The sequence below is a fragment of the Bubalus kerabau genome, chromosome 4, assembly GCF_029407905.1.
Source record: "Bubalus kerabau isolate K-KA32 ecotype Philippines breed swamp buffalo chromosome 4, PCC_UOA_SB_1v2, whole genome shotgun sequence".
NCBI lineage: Eukaryota > Metazoa > Chordata > Mammalia > Artiodactyla > Bovidae > Bubalus > Bubalus kerabau.
Window position 1 is genome coordinate 53,287,509 of NC_073627.1, and position 23,010 is coordinate 53,310,518.

The 23,010-nt window shown below is 37.0% G+C and overlaps 2 protein-coding genes and 1 non-coding gene across 15 annotated transcripts in view; all 3 read right to left on the reverse strand.

Annotated features, from left to right (window-relative positions):
• Positions 1 to 23,010, reverse strand: part of INTS2 (integrator complex subunit 2) — a 56,526-nt gene that overhangs the window by 24,884 nt on the left and 8,632 nt on the right. For 12 of the 13 annotated variants that reach the window (XM_055577418.1, XM_055577424.1, XM_055577427.1 and 9 more), the window contains 9 exons: positions 21,086 to 21,312; positions 19,278 to 19,403; positions 14,722 to 14,793; positions 14,520 to 14,634; positions 12,585 to 12,653; positions 11,117 to 11,251; positions 9,797 to 9,973; positions 9,189 to 9,293; positions 8,615 to 8,723 (listed from right to left, as the gene is read on the reverse strand). In XM_055577418.1, coding sequence (XP_055433393.1) covers positions 8,615 to 8,723; positions 9,189 to 9,293; positions 9,797 to 9,973; positions 11,117 to 11,251; positions 12,585 to 12,653; positions 14,520 to 14,634; positions 14,722 to 14,793; positions 19,278 to 19,403; positions 21,086 to 21,312 — 1,135 coding nt within the window. The remainder of the gene's footprint in view (positions 1 to 8,614; positions 8,724 to 9,188; positions 9,294 to 9,796; positions 9,974 to 11,116; positions 11,252 to 12,584; positions 12,654 to 14,519; positions 14,635 to 14,721; positions 14,794 to 19,277; positions 19,404 to 21,085; positions 21,313 to 23,010) is intronic. The other variant, XM_055577417.1, reaches the window with a different exon arrangement.
• LOC129649701 (glycine cleavage system H protein, mitochondrial-like) lies at positions 5,252 to 6,410 on the reverse strand. The gene has a single exon (XM_055577430.1). It carries the CDS (start codon positions 5,807 to 5,809, stop codon positions 5,291 to 5,293), a length of 519 nt encoding a protein of 172 aa, XP_055433405.1. The 5' UTR covers positions 5,810 to 6,410; the 3' UTR covers positions 5,252 to 5,290.
• TRNAG-CCC (transfer RNA glycine (anticodon CCC)) lies at positions 16,020 to 16,092 on the reverse strand. Its single transcript has one exon. It is a non-coding gene; the product is annotated as a tRNA-Gly (tRNA).

The window sequence follows — 23,010 nt, forward strand, 5'->3', positions numbered from 1 at the left end:
TTCTAACCAAAATCCAAATATAATTTTCTTCTATGGAATTTTACAAAATCTTAGAGTTCATGTGCAAGATTATATACGTGAAAATGGACAGAAATATTGAACAAGAACAATAATTGTGAAAGGGACTGGAAATGCCTAACCAAAAAAAAAAAACAGACATAGGTTTGTAATAAAACTTCAATATACATCAGAGCAACTTTCCAAATTAATAGGAAAATGACAGGTTATTCGCTTTGTGATGTTGACAAATAACCAATTATTTAAAAACAACAACAACAACTGGGGGCTTCCCTGGTGGCTCAATGGTAAAGAATCTACCTGCCAATGCAGGAGACAAGGGTTTGATCCCCAATCCAGGAAGATTACAATGCCACAGAGCAACTAAGCCTGTGCACAACCACTGAACCCAAGTCCCCTGGAGCCCCATGCTCCGCAATAAGAGAAGCCAAAACAATGAGAAACCCTCACACTGCAACTACAGAGTAGCTCCTGCTCGTCACAAGAGAAAAAGCCCACGCAGCAATGAAGACTCAGCACAGCCAAACATAAATAAATAAATGCATAAAATGAAAAAAAAATTTTTAACTGAATCTGTATCCACGGATGTGTGCTCAGTCATGTCCAACTCTTTGCGACCCCACGGATTGTAGCCTGCCAGGCTTGTCTGTCCATGGCATTCTCCAGGCAAGAGTACTAGAGAGAGTTGCCATGCCCTCCCCCCAGGGGATCTTTCCCACCCAAAGACTGAAACCACGTCTCTTGTGTCTCCTGTAAGGACAGGCAGATTCTTTACCACTGGGCCACCTGGGAAGCCAGTCTGTATCCCATACTTGATAACTTCATGAATCTTACATTTTAATAATTTTAAAAGAAAAAATATTTCAGGGAATTCCCTGGTGGTCCAGTAATTAGGACTCAGGGCTTTTACTGCTGGGAGGTGGACATACATAAATTAAAGGCATATGTAAATTTTAAAAATGAAATAATATCCTAAAAGAAAATGTAAGTGATTAGTCATATAATGTTAGTACCTTACTTTCAGAGTCTCCTCTCCTCAGAATTCTATAATCAAAATACACCATAAACAAATGATAACACCCAACTGCTATCATTGTGAATGCAAAAAAATTGGTACTCACATCCTATACAAATGTCTTATACATATGTCTTCTACAAAATGTCTATAATGGTAAAAACTCTCTGGAAAACAGTATGACAATTCATTTTTTAAATACTGGAATTCAAAAATCTTTGATTTAGTAGTTCTGTACTAAAGAAATAAATAATTATATCTGTATACAGAGTTAGCTCTAAGGATATTCATTCCGCCAGTCTCTATAATGGCAAAATGTAGACACAATCTCCAATAATAAGGTATTTTTAAGTAATGGTACACATTTATGAAGAAATATTATACAGCTATTAAAAATCATGTTTCAAAAAATGTACTGTAATAGGCCAAATGCTTAAAGTGTAGTCTTAAGTAAAAGGGTAGATTAAAAACTTATGATTCCAAACTTTATGAAGGTTATCACACGTACAAAGACTGAAGGGTTTTTTTTCCTAGCAAAATTCTGTGGTGATTATCTCTGGGCAGTAGAATTATGGGTGGTTTATACTCTGGTCTTTGTACTTTTCTCACTTCCTCAATTGTATACCTGTGGTGGATTCATTTTGATATATGGCAAAACTAATACAATTATGTAAAGTTTAAAAATAAAATAAAATTAAAAAAATAAAATAAAAAAAATAAAAGAGTGAAGTTTACAATATGTAAAAATAAATAAATAAATAAATATTTTATTTTAAAAAACAGTTCTTTTGCATTAAGTAAGATAAGTAAAGTCCCTCAGTCGTGTCCAACTCTTTGCGACCTCATGGACTGTAGCCTGTCCACGGGATTTTCCAGGCAAGAGTGCTGGAGTGGATTGCCATTTCCTTCTCCAGGGCATCTTCCCGACCCAGGAATCGAAGCCGGGTCTCCCGCACTGCAGGCAGACGCTTTACCGTCTGAGCCACCAGGGAAGCTGGTAAGATAGGTAAGCAATTAGCTAAATAATGAAATAAGTTTAAAATTCTTATACTTTTACTCCACAGGATGATCATATTACTGTTAGAACCTTTATTGGTCAAACTCGATTTTACAGTACTGAAACTTCAAGCTGCCAAGAAATAACATCTGTCAGTGTCTGCTTAAAAGTTTCTAATTTTGAAAGAGACAGGTGGAGTTAACTTTCTTCTGGGAAGACAATAATTAACTATCAAGTGCAAAGAAAAACTTCAAGTGCAGGAATTTAGAGCCACTGAACATTACAGTTTCCCAAGTATCACAAGATAGGCCTTGTTTGCTGATGACAAAGAAGGAGATTTCATATGAAACAGGACAGAAGCAGACAAAGCAGCCAGAGTTTGTTTTTAAATGAAGATAAGGGGCTTCCCTGGTGGCTAAGTGGTAAAGGATCCACCTGACAATGCAGGAGGCATGGGTTCAATCCCTGATCCAGGAAGATCCCACATGCCACGGAGCAACTAAGCCCATGCACCACAAGCTATCGAGCCTGTGCTCTAGAGCCCAGGAGCCACAACTGAGCCCACATGCCTGAGAGACCGTGCCCCGCCACACGAGAAGCCACCACAATGAGAAGCCCATGCACCCCAACAAGGAGCAGTCCCTGCTTGCCAAGCTAGAGACAGTGGGTGTGTAGCAGTGAAGACCCAGCACAGCCAAAAACAAAACAAATATACTTTAATTAGGCTTCCCTCATAGCTCAGTTGGTAAAGAATCCACCTGCAATGTAGGAGACCCCAGTTCGATTCCTGGGTTGGGAAGATCCCCTGGAGAAGGGATAGGCTACCCACTCCAGTATTCTCAGGCTTCCCTTGTGGCTCAGCTGGTAAAGAATCTGCCTGCAGAGCTGGAAACCTGGGTTCGATCCCTGGGTTGGGAAGATCCCCTGGAGAAGGGAAAGACTACCCACTCCAGTATTCTGGCCTGGAGAATTCCATTGACTGCAACAAAGAGCAGTCCCTGCTTGCCACAGCTAGAGAAAGCTGGTGCGCAGCAATGAAGACCCAGCACAGCCAAAAACAAAATAAATAAGTATTTTTAAAAGACAAAATAAATGATGTTAAGGGACAGAGTTAAGCAAGTAAGCTACCTAAGTGTGAGACTGTATTTAGCATCCCATTGGCTGCTTTAGGAGCAGATAAACAGGTAGAGCTGATAAAACATGTTCAGTATTCATTAGTACTGTTTCTACCTCGAAAATATGTAAATATAACTTCTATATTTAAAATGTTCAATAAATATTTAAAATAAATAACCAACAAGGACCTATGTATAGCACAGGGGACTCAGCTCAATATTCTGTAATACTTGTAAGGGTATAACTGAATCACGTGGCTGTACACCTGAAACTAGCATCTCATTTTTAATCAACTATGAAAAGAAAGTGCAAGTGTTAGTCTCTCAGTCACATTCAAGTCTTTGTGACCCCATGGACTGTAGCCCATCGGGCTAATCAGTCCATGGAATTCTCCAGGCAAGGATACTGGAGTGGGTAGCCATTCCCTTCTCTAGGGGAGCCTCTCAACCCAGGGATCAAACCCATGTCTCCTGCATTGCAGGTGGATTCTTTACCATCTGAACCACCAGGGAAGCCCTTTAGTTTAATCAACTATACTCCAATATAAAATCAAAAAATTTTTAAAGTACATAAAAATAAACTTTTATCTAATAATAAAATTTTCAGATATAATAAATAGGAAACCTTTTTTAAGTATAAAAACTGAAAATACAATGGCAATGCTCATATTTTAATGGGGTATTAATAAAGGGATAGTACAAGGGATTTATTATGCTATTTCTTACACATGTTCTTTTAGATCAATACAGTATTTAACTGCAATGCAGAAGGCCCAGGTTTGATCCCTGGGTCGGGAAGATCCCCGGGAGAAGGGAACAACTACCCACTCCAGTATCCTTGCCTGGAGAATCCCATGGATAGAGGAGCCTGGCGGGCTACAGTCTATGGGGTTGCAAAGAGTCGGACATGACTGAGTGACTAAACACACTATATATGCACTTGTATTACAAATATTTTTAAACAAATCATATGTGAAAAAATATGTATGTACAAAACATTTTTTTTTAGTGACTATGATATTCTAATACTTGGCTCTATCTTAGATGTTGGAATTCTGTATTTGAGCTTCAACAGCTACTTGGTGCCTGCTAATAATGTTTATTAGAAAGCCCCAAACCACAGACCAGTTAGCAAGGTACTGAAACAACACAACTTTGAAGGTAGGAATAAATTTGAGGCGGAATATTCATCATTTTTGGCTGTGGAAGAGAAAACTTCTCTCATGTTATGACATATTCTGCAGTTAACTTATTCCTTTGGACTAAGAAAACAGGCTAGAAAAAAAAAAACATTTCTTAAACTGTGGGAAAAAATGCTCCAAGGAAAGCTCAATCCCTCTGTCTGTCTTCCACACCCGGTCCCCTCTCACCTATCAAGGACATCCCTCTAGGGATTCTCTCGTAAAGCTTCCCTCTCTACTAGATTACTTCCAACAGCATACAATATTCTCTTAACTCTTTCACCTTAAAAAAAATAAAAAGTCCTCTCTTGACCTCATTTTCCTCTCCAATTACCATATTCATTTCCCTCCTTCTCTTTACAACTTTTCAAAAGAACTGTCTGTACTCACTGGGTTTAGTATTATCTCCTCTAATTTGCTTTCTTTTTTTTCATGATTAAGAAGTTGAATATTTTATTATTGTTTATTCTCCTGCAAGGCTGTTGCTTCACTGTATAAAAATAGCACCAGCAAACACAGTATATTGCAAAATTAAGATAGTAATATTCTTCATTGGACACTATACAACTAACAAACTTCTCCACTGGCAGTTATTTCTAGTGGGAAGATAATCTTGACCCAAATCCAAGGACAGCTGTAAGCAAGTTACAATGTCATATAAGGTTAAGATAACCATGTTATCCTTGACTTACATAATTTTTGTAATTAGTTTTACCAGAGATAATTTCAGGAATTCTGAATATTATAACTGGAGCCTAGCCTAAAAACCACAGGATGCTGTGGAAAAAGATGCACAGTGTTTATCTGAAATCATTCGAAAGTTAAAGGGTATTTTCTTCAGGAAACATTGTTACAAGTAGTTTCTTTTACTAAAAGTTGCTTTTTAAATATCTATCCACCACGAATTTAAGACAACTATGCTAGATTAAGTTGTTTCAAAGTAGTTTATTTAGGGGTTCCATTTTCATTCAATAGATTTTATGTATTTCTCATATGCTTCTTCACGTATTAGTTCATCTAGTTCTGAAGGGTTACTGAATGTCATCTTGATCAGCCAACCATCTTCATAACAAGACTTGTTGACAAGTCCTGGATTTTCTGCTAGAGCCGTATTAATTTCAGTTACTTCTCCTGATAGGGGAAAAGAGAGTTCACTAGCAGCTTTCACACTTTCCAAAGCACCAAACTCCTCTTGTTTGTTCAACTTTGTCCCAACTTTAGGCAGACTACAGTAAACAACATCTCCCAAAGCTTCCTGTGCAAAATTGCTGATTCCCACTGTTCCAACACCATTTTCTGTTGTTACCCATTCGTGTTTTTCTGTGAATTTCCGCACCGACAGCAGAGCAGGGCCGGTGCGCAGCGCCCGGACGGCACCCGCTCGCAGTCCCCAGGGCCGCGGCGAGCAGGGCGTGCTGGGTGGGAAGATGGCACGCAGGCTGCCGACCGCGGCCCGCACGCTCCGCACCGCGCACAGCGTCATGTTCGCACGGGTGCAGAGGGTCTCCACGGGGCACCTAGAGCACCCTGGCCGGCGGGGGCGGGGCGGGGCGGTCCCCTCTAATTTGCTTTTGAATTTACTAAAATCAGGCTTTAATTGAGGGGGGGAAAAAAGGACCTGTAAGGTCCTGTAAAGGTCAAAGAACCTCTAGCAAGCTAAACCTGATCATCAGCTGAGCCTAAGTCCTAACCTTACTTGATCCATCACCATCATTTGACACAAGTGATCTTGCTCTCTTCTTTGAAACATTCTTCTCTTAACATGCAGAACATCACAGCCCTCTGAGTCTCCTTCCACACCTTCTCCCTTGGTAATCCTACTTAATATCATGATTATAAATATCATACATATGCTGAAGAATCTCAATGCTTCAGTCCAGGTTTATCTCATCTAAATGCCAGGCCAGCATTTACAACTATTTTCAAAACATCCCCACTTCATCAGACATCTCAAACTTAGTGTGTCCCAAACCAGCTCCTGACTGCCCACAAACCTGCCATTTATTTCAGTAGATAGCCATTGTCTAGCTCAGGTCAAAAGCCTCCATCCACATCAACCTTGGCGCCCGTCTCTCAAATCTAATGAATTCATCAGCAAAACCTCTCAGCTCTTCAAAATATATATACACTGCTACCAGTCCAAGCCACCATCTTTTGCCTATAATCTTGGAAAAACCTAATCATTTTGTTGTTCAGTGGTTAAGCCGTGTCCAACTCTTGCAATGCCATGGACTATAGCCCGCCAGGCTCCTCTGTCCATGGGATTTCTCAAGCAAGAATACTGGAGTGGGTTGCCATTTCCTTCTCCAGGGAATTTTCTGACCCAGGGATCAAACCTACCTCTCCTGCATTGCAGGTAGTCTCCTACATTTCAGACAGATTCTTTACTGCAGAGCCACCAGGGAAGACCAAGAAAAACCTAATAACTTTTCTACAATCTCCCAGTTCCTTTTCGAAGACTCAATCCAGGCTAAAGTGTACACCAAACCTGAAATTCTTAACTTTCCAATTAAGATCCATCAGACTATTGCATAAGGAACAGCAGCTTCACCTGAACACAGGGTTGAACTGAGCATGTCATTATCTTTAAAGATTCTTCCAGTCTTAAAAATTCTGAGTGATTTGTTAATTCTGCATGGTGTATACATGAAAGTGGACTATACTAGTCTCTGTACTTTCTGATATTATTTTTTTTGCTAGACATTAATTTAAATAAAAACTTGCATCTTGGTCCCCTACTACAGTATTCATGGTCTGAGTTCTCCCCAGAATACCTCCTTGTAACTCAATCCTCTAGTACCTATTAAATCATAATTGTCATATCCCTTAACAGATAAAAGTGGGAGACTATTACTTAATGCTTATTATTAGCCCATCTTGTCCCTCAAATGACAGACTATAATTATAGTTGTGGGATATCATCTGTATATCCCTAACAACTGTAGTCAGGAAAAGAAAGCTGCTGAGAAATTCACAGTGTATTTAAAACACAATATCCATATAAATGAAAGAAATTCCTCTGCCACACACTGAAAAGTAACTTTAATTTATAGCTTTCGAAAAGTAAAATCACTCAGCCATGACAAAATACAATCCCTTAAAAGAATTCTCCCTGCATTATAATACTCAATGCCTGCGACATTTTTTTAATTTAATTTTTCTTGGAGTATAGTTGCCTTACAATGTCGTGTTAGTTTCTACTGTTCAAAGTGAATGAACTATTCGTATACATGTATCTCCTCTTTTCTGGATTTCTTTCCCGTTTAGGTCACCACAGAGCACCGAGTAGAGTTCCCTGTGCTGTACAGCAGGTTCTCACTAGTCATCTGTTTTATACACAGTATCAGTAGTGTGAATATGTCAATCCCAATCTCGCAGTTCTTCCCAACACCCTCCTTTACCCCCTTGGTGTCCATATGTTTGTTCTCGACGTCTATGTCTCTGTTTCTGTTTTGCAAATAAGATCATCTATACCATGCCTATTACTTTTTAATGACATTTTTTGCTTTGAATATGGAACTACATAAATTTGCTGTTGTTGCTGTTCAGTCACTAAATCATGTCTGACTCTTCGAAACTCCATGGACTGCAGAACACCAGGCTCCCCTGTTCTCTACTACCTCCTGGAGTTTGCTCAAATTCACGTCCATTGGGACGGTGATGCTATCTAACCATCTCATCCTCTACAGCCCCCTTCTCTGTCTGCCTTCAGTCTTACATTCAGCAAGCCAAAATACAGGTGAATTTTCTTTTTCACACAGAGGAAAACATACTACTTTATACTAATATTACCTATACTAAATGTGACCTTCTGATATTATACAAAGTACCTAAATTCAATGATAACGTTAATGGCAAAGGAAACCCTTCTGTTGGTTTTTTTTCCTACTGCTTTGATTAGACTGTTACTCTTCATATTAATGGAAGGAAAAATAGGAAAAAGGTTGAAATCAAGCAAAAAACCTTCTATTTCAGTATCAACAGGTTTATGTCTTAATTTACCTTTCGTCAATAAGGTCACTAAAATTGTTAAAATACAGACAATTCAGTTAATCATTAATTCAACCTGCTAAAAGGAGCACTGAGCCGTCAGGAGTGATTATATGCCCACACATACATGAACTTATACACCAGAGTATGAAAAGCTAACATTGCAAAGACTGCAGAAAGATGCTGGAGCTTGTTGGAATATCTGACCTTATCTTCTCCAATAGCAGCCTGGAAAGTAACAAAATATAAGCAAATATGATGAACTATCACTAGAAACACTAGCCTCTACACAACTTACCTAAAGTCTTGGCATTTGCTAGGAGAGCTTCTTCGTAAGACAGAATATAATAAAGCACCAAGAGCTGTGCTGTGATACTGAAACGCTGATTAAGGCGGATGTTGTCACCCTGGAGGTAATATTATAAACAATACTGTTAAATTTCATGAGTGCTTTTTTTCCCCTTTGGCCACAAGAGGCAGTATGTGGGATCTTAGTTCTCCAACCAGGAGAACCCCTGCCCCCTGCATTGGCAGCACAGAGTCTAAACCACTGGACCACCAGAGAAGCTCCAATGAGTACTTTTTGATAGTAAAAGCACTCAAAATTGATTATTCGGTGTTGCTACTCCCAAGCTTAAAGAAACTGGGAGAAATTATTGCTGTCTTCACATTAAACTCAAATTGACAATGTGAAGTTTAAGTTAAATTTGAGATGGCTTGAGAGATAAAATCAAAATGCTTAACAGTCTTTAAACTTTCCTGGTGGCTCAGACTGTAAAGTGTCTGCCTACAATGCGGGAGACCTGGTTTCAATTCTTGGGTCGGGAAGATCCCCTGGAGAAGGAAATGGAAACCCACTCCATCACTCTTGCCTGAAAAATCCCATGAATGGAGGAGCCTTGTAGGCTATAGTCCATGGAGTCACAAAGAGTTGGACACGACTGAGCGACCTCACAGTTTTTAAGACAGGGCTGCTTCTGAAAAAAGTTTACATTTACAGGAATCTCAAGTATTATCTGAAATTACCATGAAGAAAATAATTCCTAAAAAAAAGATAGTGTACATTTAAGTATATTTGGAGAAAAAAGATTTACTCCAAATTTTCCAAAAATAATCTAGGTATATCTTAAATTCTCAGGAAGCTAGTTTATTTATTTATTTATTTATTTTTAGGAAGCTAGTTTAATGTGTTGAAATGTCACATAATCCTGTGTTAAACATACAACCTCCAAGACATTCCTTAAACTTTAAAATGGAGATTTTTAAAAGAATTCTTCAAAAAAGTGCCTAATCAACAAACTACATGGAATACCATTTTTTAATATTCATAAGTGATCTAAAGAACTGAACACCATTTTAAATTCAGAACCACCTAGAAGTGGTTCTCCTCTAATAATCTGGGGAAAAATGTGGAGTAAGTGTGAAGAATAAAAGAAAAATGAACTAATAAATGTTAAAAAAAACAACAACACTATTTTACCCCAGTGACTCCTTCGAAAATATTGAGTATCTCCTGTTCTGTGACTGGCTGATTTGTGGCTTCTGGATTAGATTTAGATGCAGGAGTAAGTATAGAATTTATGTACACGTCAATCAGAGGAAGTAACTGAGGATGGAGTGGAATGGAGGTTTCACAGAGCTGTCTATAAATCCAGTCCTAGAAAAGAAGGTGACAAGTACTAAATTATGGCAATAAGAAAAAGCAAGCAAAATTTTACAAGCACATATAATTTTACATAATTTATGAAAAAGTAAAACTATTAACTTTTAGCAGTTGCTAAATAATATCATCCAGTTTCATAATTGCCTTTGATTTAAAAATGGAAACAATTTTTCTTTCCTAAAATTGAGAATATTGTTCCATGGAAGATAAACCTAAAAATGACAGCTTGAGTTTAGAGTTTGGACTTCAGGTTTTTAATCTATTGGTTTTTAAGTAGTGGGAAAAACACCATCAAGTCCCTTTTATATCTATATTTAGAGCACCATATATGCTGCTGTAAAAGACCCCACAGCAGAAAGGCATTTAGGGAAAGGAATAGTTTCTCACAACAAGCCTCAGACAGATTAAGAAGGTGGCTTTGACAACCACATATGAGAGATTAACTATCTGCACAAATACAGGCCAAGAAGAAACACTGGGGGTGCATTTGGACCCTTAATTCTTCTCTACTTCACTTGCAAAAAATATAAAAAGCAGAAGATACAATCAAGATGGAAAATAACTTCACTACATCATAAAAACAAGGACAATCAAATGTGATATAGCAATGCATATGTTGTTCAGGGTTCTTTATAAATAAAATAGCCTCTTAGAAAGGGTTCAAACAAATTTTTTTCTGTTTTAACCTCCTATGGGTTAAGCTTTTTCTTTAGAGGACCTGTTTGCTATAGCCAACTATATAATAAATTGAAAACATATCAAAATATGTGCAAGGTTAATATTAGAAGTCCTTGTGACAAATGGATTACAAATACTGGTCATGGCTAACCAGCAACCTTCTAAGTTTGGTAAACAAAACCAAGTATAAAGAATGGCAATTTCTTACTAAAGTTTAATGAAATTGCTAAATATCATCAAGAATTTAAAAGGAATTAGTACTATTGTACATTATAACTGAACAGCTATACTGTTTTAAAAATCTGAAATTAAGAGCCTAATTACCATAACTATGTAAGTGATGAGTAACTAAAAACATTTCACATACAAAATCCACAGTAAAGGTCTGCAAACTCAAAGAGAACTGGGAAAAAAGCATTAACTCAGATTTTAGCTTGAAGAATAAATGTAAGATCATACTTTTATTGATACTTTGTGTTTGGTGAAGGAACGACTCCTCAGAAGCTGGTAAATGCAATGAATAGGCAAAAATCCAGTAATATTGGCACTCAGGTTGCTGGTGACAGGGACTCGAACTGCATGAGCTGTGACAACCTAAAAGGGAAAAATAATAGCAATACATATGACAGAATCAGATACAAAATTATTATGAAAGAGAGAGAAGTAGCCAGGTGGACTGTCAATACTAATGTGGTCCTTTGGCGGGAGTGACAAAAACCAATCATGACATGACTTAATTATTTTGAGTGATGAGGTGGCATCACACATATGGGAATTTGTAAAGTTCTCTACTTTTTAAAAATTTACTTCTAAACACAGATACATTGCCAGGGGTTAGAGTAAAGTTAAAAAATATGCAAAATTTGGAATCATAAAATCTGGGCTCAATGACTATAATATATAAAACAGATAAACAACAAGGATTTACCATATAGCACAGAGAACTACATTTAATATATTATAATAAACTATAATAGAAAAGAATCTTAAAAGAGAGAGGGGACATATGTATACATATGGCTGATTCATGTTGATGTTTGGCAGAAACCAACACAATTCTGTAATTATCCTTCAATTAAAAAATAAATAAGTAAGAATACAAATATATATATACACATATATATGTATAACCAAATCACTTTGTTGTATATCTGAAACTAACATAATATTGTAGATCATCTATAGTTTAATTTTTTTTTAAAAAAAGGAAAAAAAAGAATAGTTTCCATCATTGAAAAAATAAAATATTATTAGTATTACCCATGGACAAAAGTGCTGAGACCAAATAAGAACAAGTCAATACAAGAATAAGGAATTTAGACTCTAGCCTATAACCTAGTTAGACATGGCACCTTACAGCTAAAAGGTTTAAACAGATCTCTGTTATTTTTCTCCTAACAATCCCAATTGTCAGTGAACTTCCCTGGTAGCTCAGACGGTAAAGAATCTGCCTTCAATGAAGGAGATCAGATTTGATCCCTGGATCAGGAAGATTGCTCTGGAGAAGAGAATGGCTACTCATTCTAGTATTCTTGCCTGGAGAATTCCATGGACAGAGAAGCCTGATAGGCTGCAGCGCATGGGTTGGCAGAGTTGGATATGACTGAGCCCCTAACACTTTGACCCCATGTGAGACCCCCGTCAACAGCATCTAAGACTACATTCTTAGGTATCTACTCAAAGTCTCCAAAATAAGCAAATTTACTTAGCACATGCTTTTCTATGTAGTAAATAGCTTTGAAAACAAATTTGAAATAGGATTTTTCTTTACAGAAGTTTCAAAGATTAAATAAATCATCATTGGAAACTAAAAAGGAATATAAAGACTATGTTATTCTCTTAAACTGAAACATACACAAGTTTTCTCACAAGGAATGTTATAAAATATAGTTAAAGAAGTACCTAAGATAATAGTTAAAACAAGTACCTGCTCAGTAAAAATTTCCTGTGTGAAGACAGTCTTCATCCTGCTCAAGGAGCTTGGCTTAATTACAATCTAAAACAACCAAAACACAACACTGTAAAGCGATTATATTCCAATAAAAAACAAGAAAAGAAAGGCTCTTTTCTACAAAAAATAAAATAAAATAAAATAAACAAAGCAACCAAAAGATTTCAACAGCAGGTGAAAATAAAATATATGAAGCACAATTTGACTTAATATATAAAATTAACATTCAAATACTCTGTTTCAGAAGTAGCTTCTCAAACCTAACACTAAAATGTATTTTTCCTCAGGAACCAAATATGAAAGTACTTAGTGGGACTTCCCTTATGATCCAGTGGCTAGACTCTGAGCTCCCAATGCAAGGGGCCCAGGTTCAATCTCTCATTAGGAAACTAGATCCCGCATACCATAAGATATGTACAGCCAAATAAATAAAAAAAATTTTTAAGTACTCAGTAAACATATTATTATTGCATTTTAAGTCAGTGGGAAGAAGTGGATTATTTAATAAATGGAGGTGGAGGCTAGCTCTCTTTCTAGATAATACAAATAAAGATTTGCATATGACATCATACCCCATATTAACTCCACATGTATTAAAGATTTAAATGTAAAACATAAGGCCACAAAAACACTAGAAGAAAATATAGGTGACCATTTCTATTAACCTGAGGAAAGAAAGGCACTTCTAAGCATAATAACAAAATAAGAACCACAAAAGAAATACTTAATATATTACACACATAGAAAATAATTTTCACATGGCAGAAAAGACTAGGAAAAATCCTCTGCAACATATTATACTTCTCCATCTTTAAGACAATAAGGATTATAATATGCACCACTGATTTAATAGTAGCTTTTCAAGTAAATAAAGAAGGGCAAACACTATCACACTAACATTATGCATCAACTATAAAATGAATCCAAGTTTCAATATATGGTAAAATACATGTCTTGAATCAATGAAATATGATATACAACGCATAACAGCATATCATTTATATATAAAGAGCACTTCTGAATCAGTAAAAGGAAAAATAAATCAATAAAAATCCCTATAGAAAAACTGGGACATCAATGTGTATATATATATATATATATATATATATATATACAGTCGTCTCTGACTGTTTGTAACCCCATGGACTGTAGCCTACCAGGCTCCTCAGTCCATGGAATTTTCCAGGCGAGAGTACTGGAGTGGGTTGCCATTTCCTTCTCCAGAGGATCTTCCCAACCTAGGGATTGAACCCAGGTCTCCCGCATTGCAGGCAGAGGCTTTACTGTCTGAGCCACCAGGGAAGCCCTTACTTAGTACTGCTTTCTATAACTTTATCTTAAGGAAGGAATCCAAAAGGTGTTTGAAAATATACATGTATGGATGCCTGTGTGTATATTTACATACATAGGATATTCATCTAAGCATTATTCAGAAATTAGAAAAATCTACATGGCAAATAAAGGAATCATTAAAAATGTCACAATCAGCCCACACAATAACTACAATGCAGCCACTGAAAATTATGTTGTATTAGAATATTTATTGATATGAGGAAGTGCTCATTATATATTGGTAAGTTCATTAAAACCACTATATATATATATATATATATATATATATATATATATATCAATTTAAAGAAAGAACAGATACCAGACTATTAATAGTACTTGATATCTCTGAACATGGAATTATATCTTTCCCTTCTTTACTATGTTTTCTACATAGAACATCTATTATTCTTGTAAATAATGTTTACATAATGTATTTTTTTAGAGAGCTCCTGATAAAGTTTCACACTATTGAAAACTAAAATTACTTCAAAATAAAAACAACCTATTTGCTTAACATTACAAGAAAATGTCCAGCTTAGAAACATCTTCTTTAGAAAGAAGATAAGAGGAAATTACCTTCATTCCCAAAGTGGAACAGACCAAGTCAATGATAGCACTGAGCTGGTTGCTATGAAAGTACATAGCGACCAATAATAACATCTCTCCAAAAGAAGCAGAGACGCCTGAAGTACTGTTGAAACAGAAAAGAAAATGTGAATTTCCAAAGGAAGGATAAGAAAACTCACTCAGCTATCTGATACAAATGAAATCATCTTACCTTTCAAAGTAAGCCTCTTCTTTGATCATCCAGCTTAGCCACACTACCATCAGCTGCTCCTGTTCAGGAGTACTGTTAATATAGAAAATATATCAGAAGTCACTGGTCTAAATCAGATATACTAGCATAAGAATAAAAAAGCATTCTGGAATTATCTTTGGTGGAAATTATTTTTTCCTCAAATTAATTGCTTATTGAATTGGCCATTAATTATCATTGAGATATGTAGTAGTTCTAGAGAAGAACAGAGAAACATAAATTTTCTCCATTATTAATGGACAGCCAAACCCTCTTAAAGTCTCAGTTACTACTTTTGCAGGTTGGAGAGGATAAACTTCCTCACATTCTGTAGAAAAACAAAGGTTCCTTGGGATTAAAATGTTAGAAGAACGTATATACTAACAGCCAATACTTATTTCCTATAGAAAAAATCCATAGTGTTGAAACTTAATCATTAAAAACTCACAAACTGAGTACGAGGACAGAAGCCAGACCAACTTTTACCTGGGAAATGAAATTTAGTTTGTAGAGGCATTTTGAGCAGAACTCAATATTAGAGGGAAATAAGTGATCATTATTCGAAAAAGAAAAAGAGACAGCCAGGGGCTAACCATATATGAAGAACGGTTACAGAAATACATGAACACTGACTTGTTTCAAGCAAATTCCTAGGTTTAGGTTGAAATGTACACGTCAATTTTGATCTGTAATAGTAATTTCCATTGATCCTCTTCTACTTCACTGCAGTATAAACAGGAAAAATAAAAACCAACCACAAAGCCTGATACCCAACACTAAGAAAATTAAAAAGGTCATGCTCAACCATACATATATTACTCCACTTATACAAGACAATGTTATGTAGTAGAAAGATTACAGCCTTTAGAGTCTGCCAGACCTGAGTGGGAATCTCATGTCTGCCAATTACTGTTAGAGTGACCTTGAACAAGACATTTAAATAATCTTCTTGTACTTTAGCTCTCCTACCTACAAAATATAAAGTAAATATTTATATTTTAGGTAATGTATAAGTGTATAACTTTATATATAAAGTGTATAACTTAGGTATTATATAAGTGTATATAACTTTATATATAAAGTATATAAAGTGTCTAACTTTATATATAAAGTATATAACTTTAGGTAATATATAAGTGTATAACTGAATCACTCTGCTGTATACCAGCAACTAACACAACACAGTAAACTGACTATACTTCAGTAAAATAAACTTTTTAAAAAAATGTTGTTTATTTATTTGGCCACAGAGGATCTTAGTTGTGGCATGTGGGATCTAGTTCCCTGACCAGGGATCAAACCTGGGCCCCCTGCATTGGGAGCACAGAGTCTTAGCCACTGGACCACCAGGGAAGTCCCAAAAATAAACTTTTTAAAACAAGAAATTACTTCAGGTAAAGAGAAAACACTTCATTTCATGTACTTAGTTTCACACATTCCTAAAACACACCACTCAAATTACATTAAAGGGATTTTCTTAAAACACATAAATGCTCAGGATGATAATGAAGGACAATACCACAAAATATTGGAAAGCTGGAGCCAATAAGGAGGAGGAGTAGTAACTGACTTAGCAGACCAAGAAAGCAGAATACTAAACTGGCAGGAAGGAAAACCAACCTACCACTTACACCACAGAATCCCCAAAGGGCTCAGGAACTCGCACCTCCAAACAGTTTTGGGAGTAAGAATGAAGACAGAGACCAAATATAGCCAGTCTGGATAAGCAGTGGACCTCCAGATCAACCCTCCACTCTGCCGTCCCCCAGCAGAGAAGAAACAAGATTGATTCTCTGGAAAAGGGAAAAGAGGGTGTCTCTGAACTGATGGACAACCAGAGCTTTCTGCAGCGCCTTTTGGAAAGTAGAAGAATTAAGTGAACAGCTATAATGCAGGCTGAGATCTCCCAGCCCTTAACCCTCACTTTTTAACTTCGCTTATGGATTTCTTCTCAGGCCTTAGCTCTCAGGCAAAAAAACAGTCTTCTCCAAGACTCTGAAAAGCCCAAGAGCTTCTCATCTATGCATTCAGAAATTCTAATTTGCTTTTTAGTCTCCTAATCTTAAATATGAACAATTAAGCATTACTAAACCTCTGAGAAAAATAGACACCAAAAAATAGAAAAAGGCAGAAAAAAAGAAACTTAGAGAAAAGAAACAGTACAAATAAGACCCCTCCGATCATTATGGGTAATATCAGAGACCATGCCACCATGAAGCATAGACACTATAAAGAAGAAATAAGAAGAATAAAAATGAGCTCTTAGAAGTTAAAAATTAAATAGAAAATTGAGAAAAAAATCCTAAAAGGTAATATGAGTAGTATCTTTGCGAAGTGATTGAAATGTTCTAAAATTAGACTGTGGTAATGGCTGTACAACCTTGTAAATATACTAAAAACTATTAAATTGTACACTTTAAACTGGGTGAATTTTATGGTATGTACTCCAGTACTCTTGCCTGGAAAATCCCATGGACAGAGGAGCCTGGTAGGTTGCAGTCCATGGGGTCGCTGAGAGTCGGACACGACTGAGCGACTTCCCTTTCACTTTTCACTTTCACGCATTGGAGAAGGAAATGGCAACCCACTCCAGTGTTCTTGCCTGGAGAATCCCAGGGACGGGGGAGCCTGGTGGGCTTCCATCTATGGGGTCGCACAGAGTCGGACACGACTGAAGTGACTTAGCAGCAGTAGCAAACTGTCTCCTAAAGGAGATCAGTCCTGAGTGCTCATTGGAAGGTTTGATGTTGAAGCTGAAACTCCAATACTTTGGCCACCTGATGCGAAGAGCTGACTCATTTGAAAAGACCCCTGATGCTGGGAAAGACTGAAGGCAGGAGAAGGAGATGACAGAGGAAGGCAGGAGAAGGAGATGACAGAGGATGAGATGGTTGGATGGCATCACCGACTCAATGGACATGAGTTTGGGTGGGCTCCAGGAGTTGGTATTGGACAGGGAGGCCTGGCGCTTACGGGGTTGCAAAGAGTTGGACACGACTGAGCGACTGAACTGAACTGAAACTGTGTCTCAATAATGCTGTTTTTTAAAAAGCAGAACAAAACAAAGATAAGGAAAGTAAAAAAGAATAAGCAAATAAGATGATCACTACAGGAAGCCCAATATCAGAACAAGAGGAGGTTTCAGAGAAACCAATGTGAAAGACAAATCCGTTCACAGAAATTTCCTAGAACTGAGCAATGTGAGTTCCCAGGTTGAAAAGGTTAACTAAATACCTAGGAGAAAGGACAAAAACAGACCCATACAAAAGCACATCACCAAAAAATTCCAAAACCCTAGAAACAAAAAGTTAATCCTTAATGTTCCCATATTTTAAAAAAACAAGCCACAAAAAAGGACCAGGAATCAGAATGTTACCAGATTCCTCAATGGTAACACTGGAAGTTAGAAGACAATACAGCAAGACTTTCAAAATTCTCAAAGGAAATTGTTTCCAACTTAGAACTCTATACCCCATCAAACTATCAACCAAGTGTTAAAGTAGAATAAAGACATTTTCAGAAATAGCCTAAATAATTTAATAATCTAAATAATCTAATTAATCTAAATAATTTTCCTCCTACATACCCAACTCTAAAGAAGCAAAATGAGGAAGCAAATGAAAAAAGATGGAGACATAAGATGCAGGAAATAAGAGACCCAACAAAGAAGAGTTAAAGCAAGTCCCCAGAATAATAGTGAAACACAATTCCAGGATGAGAGCTGTGTATCTGGTGCAGAGGCAACCAGTTCAGATGCAAGGGGGTCAAAAAGCTTCAGGACGGACTGCCTCAAGAAAATGAAACCAAAAGAGTAACTAATGAGCCCGAACATCTTGAGAGGAGGGTTAGATTGGCAGAGAGTTTGAAACTGCATTAATCTAAGTACATAAAACACCAAGCAAATGAAAAACAAAGAACAAAAGCAAACAGGACAATTCTTAATGGAAAAACAAGTTTTGCTAAAGAAAAGTAATCATCTACCGCTTGGCTGAGCTTCCAAGAGTGCAACTTAAACAATAAAGTACTGATCAAAGCAAAATAATAACAACTTATGTACAGGGAGAATGGAGAGATACAAAGGATACAGAGAAGGTTGAGGACAGAGAGAAGGAGAACTGATTTCTCATTCTCATAGTGGGACGTCAACAAATACTCCTAAAACAAAGCAATCAAGATGTAGCAAACACAAACATAGTAATAAAGATGTGGGAGTCAGAACCAGAAGAATCACCTACAAGAACTGAAAGAAGCTGCCCCTAGGGAAGTGAAAAACAGGGCAAAAGGGAATCAGGACTACCATTTGTCTCAAACCTTGAAGAGCTCCTTTGAATACCTTAAATATATGTATATGAAACTTTGACAAAGACAAACAAAAGAACTGGCATACAGGAGATGCTATTGACACCCTTCTATTAAATGATAATACCAATGTCCATACATAGATCACTTTTGCAGTAAGTTAATTAATTCTATATATTGTTTTAATAAATAAACAAAAGCAGACCTTGGGAAAATAGAATAAGTATACAGTTGGGTACCTGACAAGTGTAGAAAAGGCCAGCAGCATGCAAAAGGAGAGTGAAACGAAGCGAACCCCAGCCGGTGTTGCAGGAGGACGGCTTGTCATCAACTGCAGTAGTTGCTCAGCTTCTTCCTCAGTTGGTCTAAAAAAGGAATACACTATTAGGTTTTAGTTTTTTCAGTGGAGAGAAGGAAGAAGAGGGGACTTCTCAACAGTTCAACCTTTCAGATACAAATCCTAATCTTTGGAATGATACCTCACTATTTACAAAATCTTTAATATCTTAAGATGTCAAAAGCAAAGCTGTTGAGTTTGCAACCAGTGCTCTTCCTCAGACACAAATACAGGTAGTCCTCACTTTGCATGGTAGTGTGCGACCACAAAAATAACCATGCAAGCTGAAACTGCATCATGATCTTAGTGATCAGTGGGGAAAATTACAACCGTTCCATTACCTTTAAAATTTCTGTCAAGACATTACAAATTCTGTTGGTTGTAATGCCTAAGGAAACTTTTTAAAACAGTTAAACTAATATTTATATAGCATTCTATAATTGAATATATTAGAAACATCAGGAATTCAAGTGTTGTCTTTATAAGATTTATCAAGAGCAGTTTAAACAGCCCTTGCCATTTTCTCGTTGTATAACTTATAGACTGAGCATCTTCTCTAGGCCTTGATGACTTATCATACCCTTCCCTTCGAAGTTTGGATCAGCTGTCAACATTTCATCCTGTGTACTCTCAGACATGAAATATCTGAGTTCCTATAATGCAAAGATTTTTGCCACCATCAGTCTTCTGGAGGTCTTCATCCTTTTGGTCCCAGTGACTTCCCTCAAGTTCACCTTCACGAAATTCATCTGGCTATCATACCTAGGGTCTCTCAAATGTCAACATTCTCAGTCAACTATTTCTTCTATTTATGTTTGGTTCAAATGTCACTTCTGCTGTTAACCCCTTTCTCTTTCTTTGCTACACTTTCATTTTTATTGGCCAATTACCTCTTTCAATTATTCAATTTTGCAAAATATCACATGGGTTTATTCACTGAGAGACGAGGAGGCAGCACTACTACCCAACTTTGCTGTCTGTTCATGAACTGAGTGATAGTTGTATATGGACCAGTTGCCAAAAGATTTTAAAAGAAATCCTATGATTGGTCACTAATCACAATGTGCCTCCACATAGTGACATGTGGCTTGAAAGTTTTCAGTAAACTTTGTACTTTGGTTAATGATAATAAATAAGAATTTGGTAAGTGACTCACAGCAACTGATACATTACTTGTTGAGGGAGCAGTGTTATTTGATTAAAGTATGTTAACTGAAACTCATATGTATTGGGGTCATGAAAAGTGAGGACTATATGTATAACAGTTGAGGACATTAATCAAAAAGATATAGTACTGTGTCTAAGAAATCTTGTGCTTAGTAATTACAGATCAACTTTGAACAATCTATGATCTCAGTTGTAAAAGGAAACAGGGCAGATTTACTTTGGCTAGTTGTATGGGTTACATAAAAGATCCCTCTCAATCATTCACACAGTCATGTCAAGCTGCGGGTAAGTCATAGGTTTCTTAAACTGCTCTGGCTCCTCCCATATTTATATAATTCTATTTACGATCAGACTAAAATAGATGCACACATCCCAACTAGGAAAGTTCTGCCTTGGGACTTTCTTCTTGACATAGGTCAACTTACTACCTGAGCCCAACAGAAAACCCAAATCCTCTGAATAAAGGGCCTATGGCTCACTTTCTTGGGATTAGAAACAAGAAAGTAAAATGACAAAAAGGTAAAAGATCAAATTATTGAATACTTGAGTCCAGCGATCCCCATCAAAGCACAGTACAGACGTAAGAGTGCACTGGCTTTCACAACATGCTCTTCTTTCAGCCCCGAATACACAGACACATTGGGCTCCAGCTCCACATCAGCTTCTTCCACAATGCGGGTACTTCTTACTGTGGGAAGAATGCCCATCAACTCCAGAAGAAGCTGCCTTCTCATTTGCCAAAGGACAGAACTACTGGTCTCTCTTTTTCTCTGTAGGAAATATGGACCACAAAAGGAAGAAAGCAAGGAGAACTTACTAAGTCAAAAGGAAGTTCAAACAAAACTCTCCAGTTAGACACCTGTAAATGATCCATTTGAAAGTGAAAGTCGCTCAGTCATGTCCGATTCTTTGCGACCCCATAGACTATACAGCCCATGGAATTCTCCAGCCCAGAATATTGGACTGGGTAGCTTTTCCCTTCTCCAGGGGATATTCCCAACCAGGGACCGAACCCAGGTCTCCCGCACTGCAGGCGGATTCTTTACCAGCTGAGCCACAAGGGAAGCCCAAGAATCCTGGAGTGGGTAGCCTATCCCTTCTCCAGTGGATATTCCCAACCCATGAATTGAACCAGTGTCTCTTGCATTGCAGATGGGTTCTTTACCAATTGAGCTATCAGGGAAGCCCTGATCCATTTAAGGAGGCTGTCATAACTGCAGAATATCATTTTAATCCATTGAGCAAACTCACTGGTTCATTTGACAAATACTCTACTCACCCTTGGCTTCCCTCGTGGTTCAGACAATAAAGAATCTTCCTGCAATGCAGGAGACCCAGATTCAATCCTTGGGTCGGGAAGATACTGTGGAGAAGGGAATGGCTACCCACTCCAGTATTCTTGCCTGGGAAACCCTTGAACAGAGGCCTGGCAGGCTACAGTCCATGGGGTTACAAAAAGTCAGACACAACTGATCAACTAACACTAATACTATTCACCCTAATTTGGACAGGTTGTACAGAAAACACTAAATAAATGATGATTTGAAATGTAAAATATCATGTAAATGATGCTTCCAAACACATAAAGACTAGTGGAGTCTTAAGTACAAAGTGCTCAGATTTGGGGCTTGGATTTAAATCGACAGAAGGGCTTGTATTTAAACAACAGCCCTGCTATTAACTATGTACGTTTAGATACATAAGTTAACCTCTCTCAGCCCCAATTTCCTTAAATGAGAAGGAAACTGATATTTTATTAATAATATTTAATTCCCAGGACTGCTGGAATTAGGAGTTTACAAGCCTGTCACCCCCACAGCTCTTCAGGCAGGGACAACATCTAGTCATCTCATACTCAGGAGGGCCTGACTTATGCCTGGCATACAGCAAGCACTCAATATCTGTTAGATGAATGAACTAACAAAGATGATAAATATGAAAGCATTTCTAAACCACAAAGGGCTAGGGAAAAGTTGTTATTTTTAGAGTTTCAGAGTAAAATATGGTAAAATTTGTTTTAATAACAATGTTAGACACAAAGAACAATTATAAACAAGAGGCTTATACCAACAGCTTAGCACAGTGCCTGAAATATACAAGGTACACAAAAAATGTCAACCTCTGGCAAAATTTAAAATTAGTTTTCAAATGGATTATAAATAAAGAAGAACTTGGATAAAGAAAAGTATAGTGAATTAATGGCATAAAAAAACAGACTGTAGAAGGATCTAAGCAATATATCTGCTACTGTGAAGTTCACAGACCTCAACAAGTTAGAAACCTTTCTGCATTAGTTCCTATGTAGGGACAGAACTCTATTCACAGTTATCATGAGATGTTTTCCAAAAAGTACAATATTTTGCAAGTTAAAAACTCTTGTAAAATATATATTCATCAATAAAGGGATACATGTAGTCGATACACACAATAAAATATTAGGCTTAGAAAGGAAGGAAATTCTGACACTT

What these genes read in the sequence shown, in the direction of transcription:
- LOC129649701 (XM_055577430.1), bottom strand. Translation starts at nt 5,809, where the DNA reads ATGACGCTGTGCGCGGTGCGGAGCGTGCGGGCCGCGGTCGGCAGCCTG.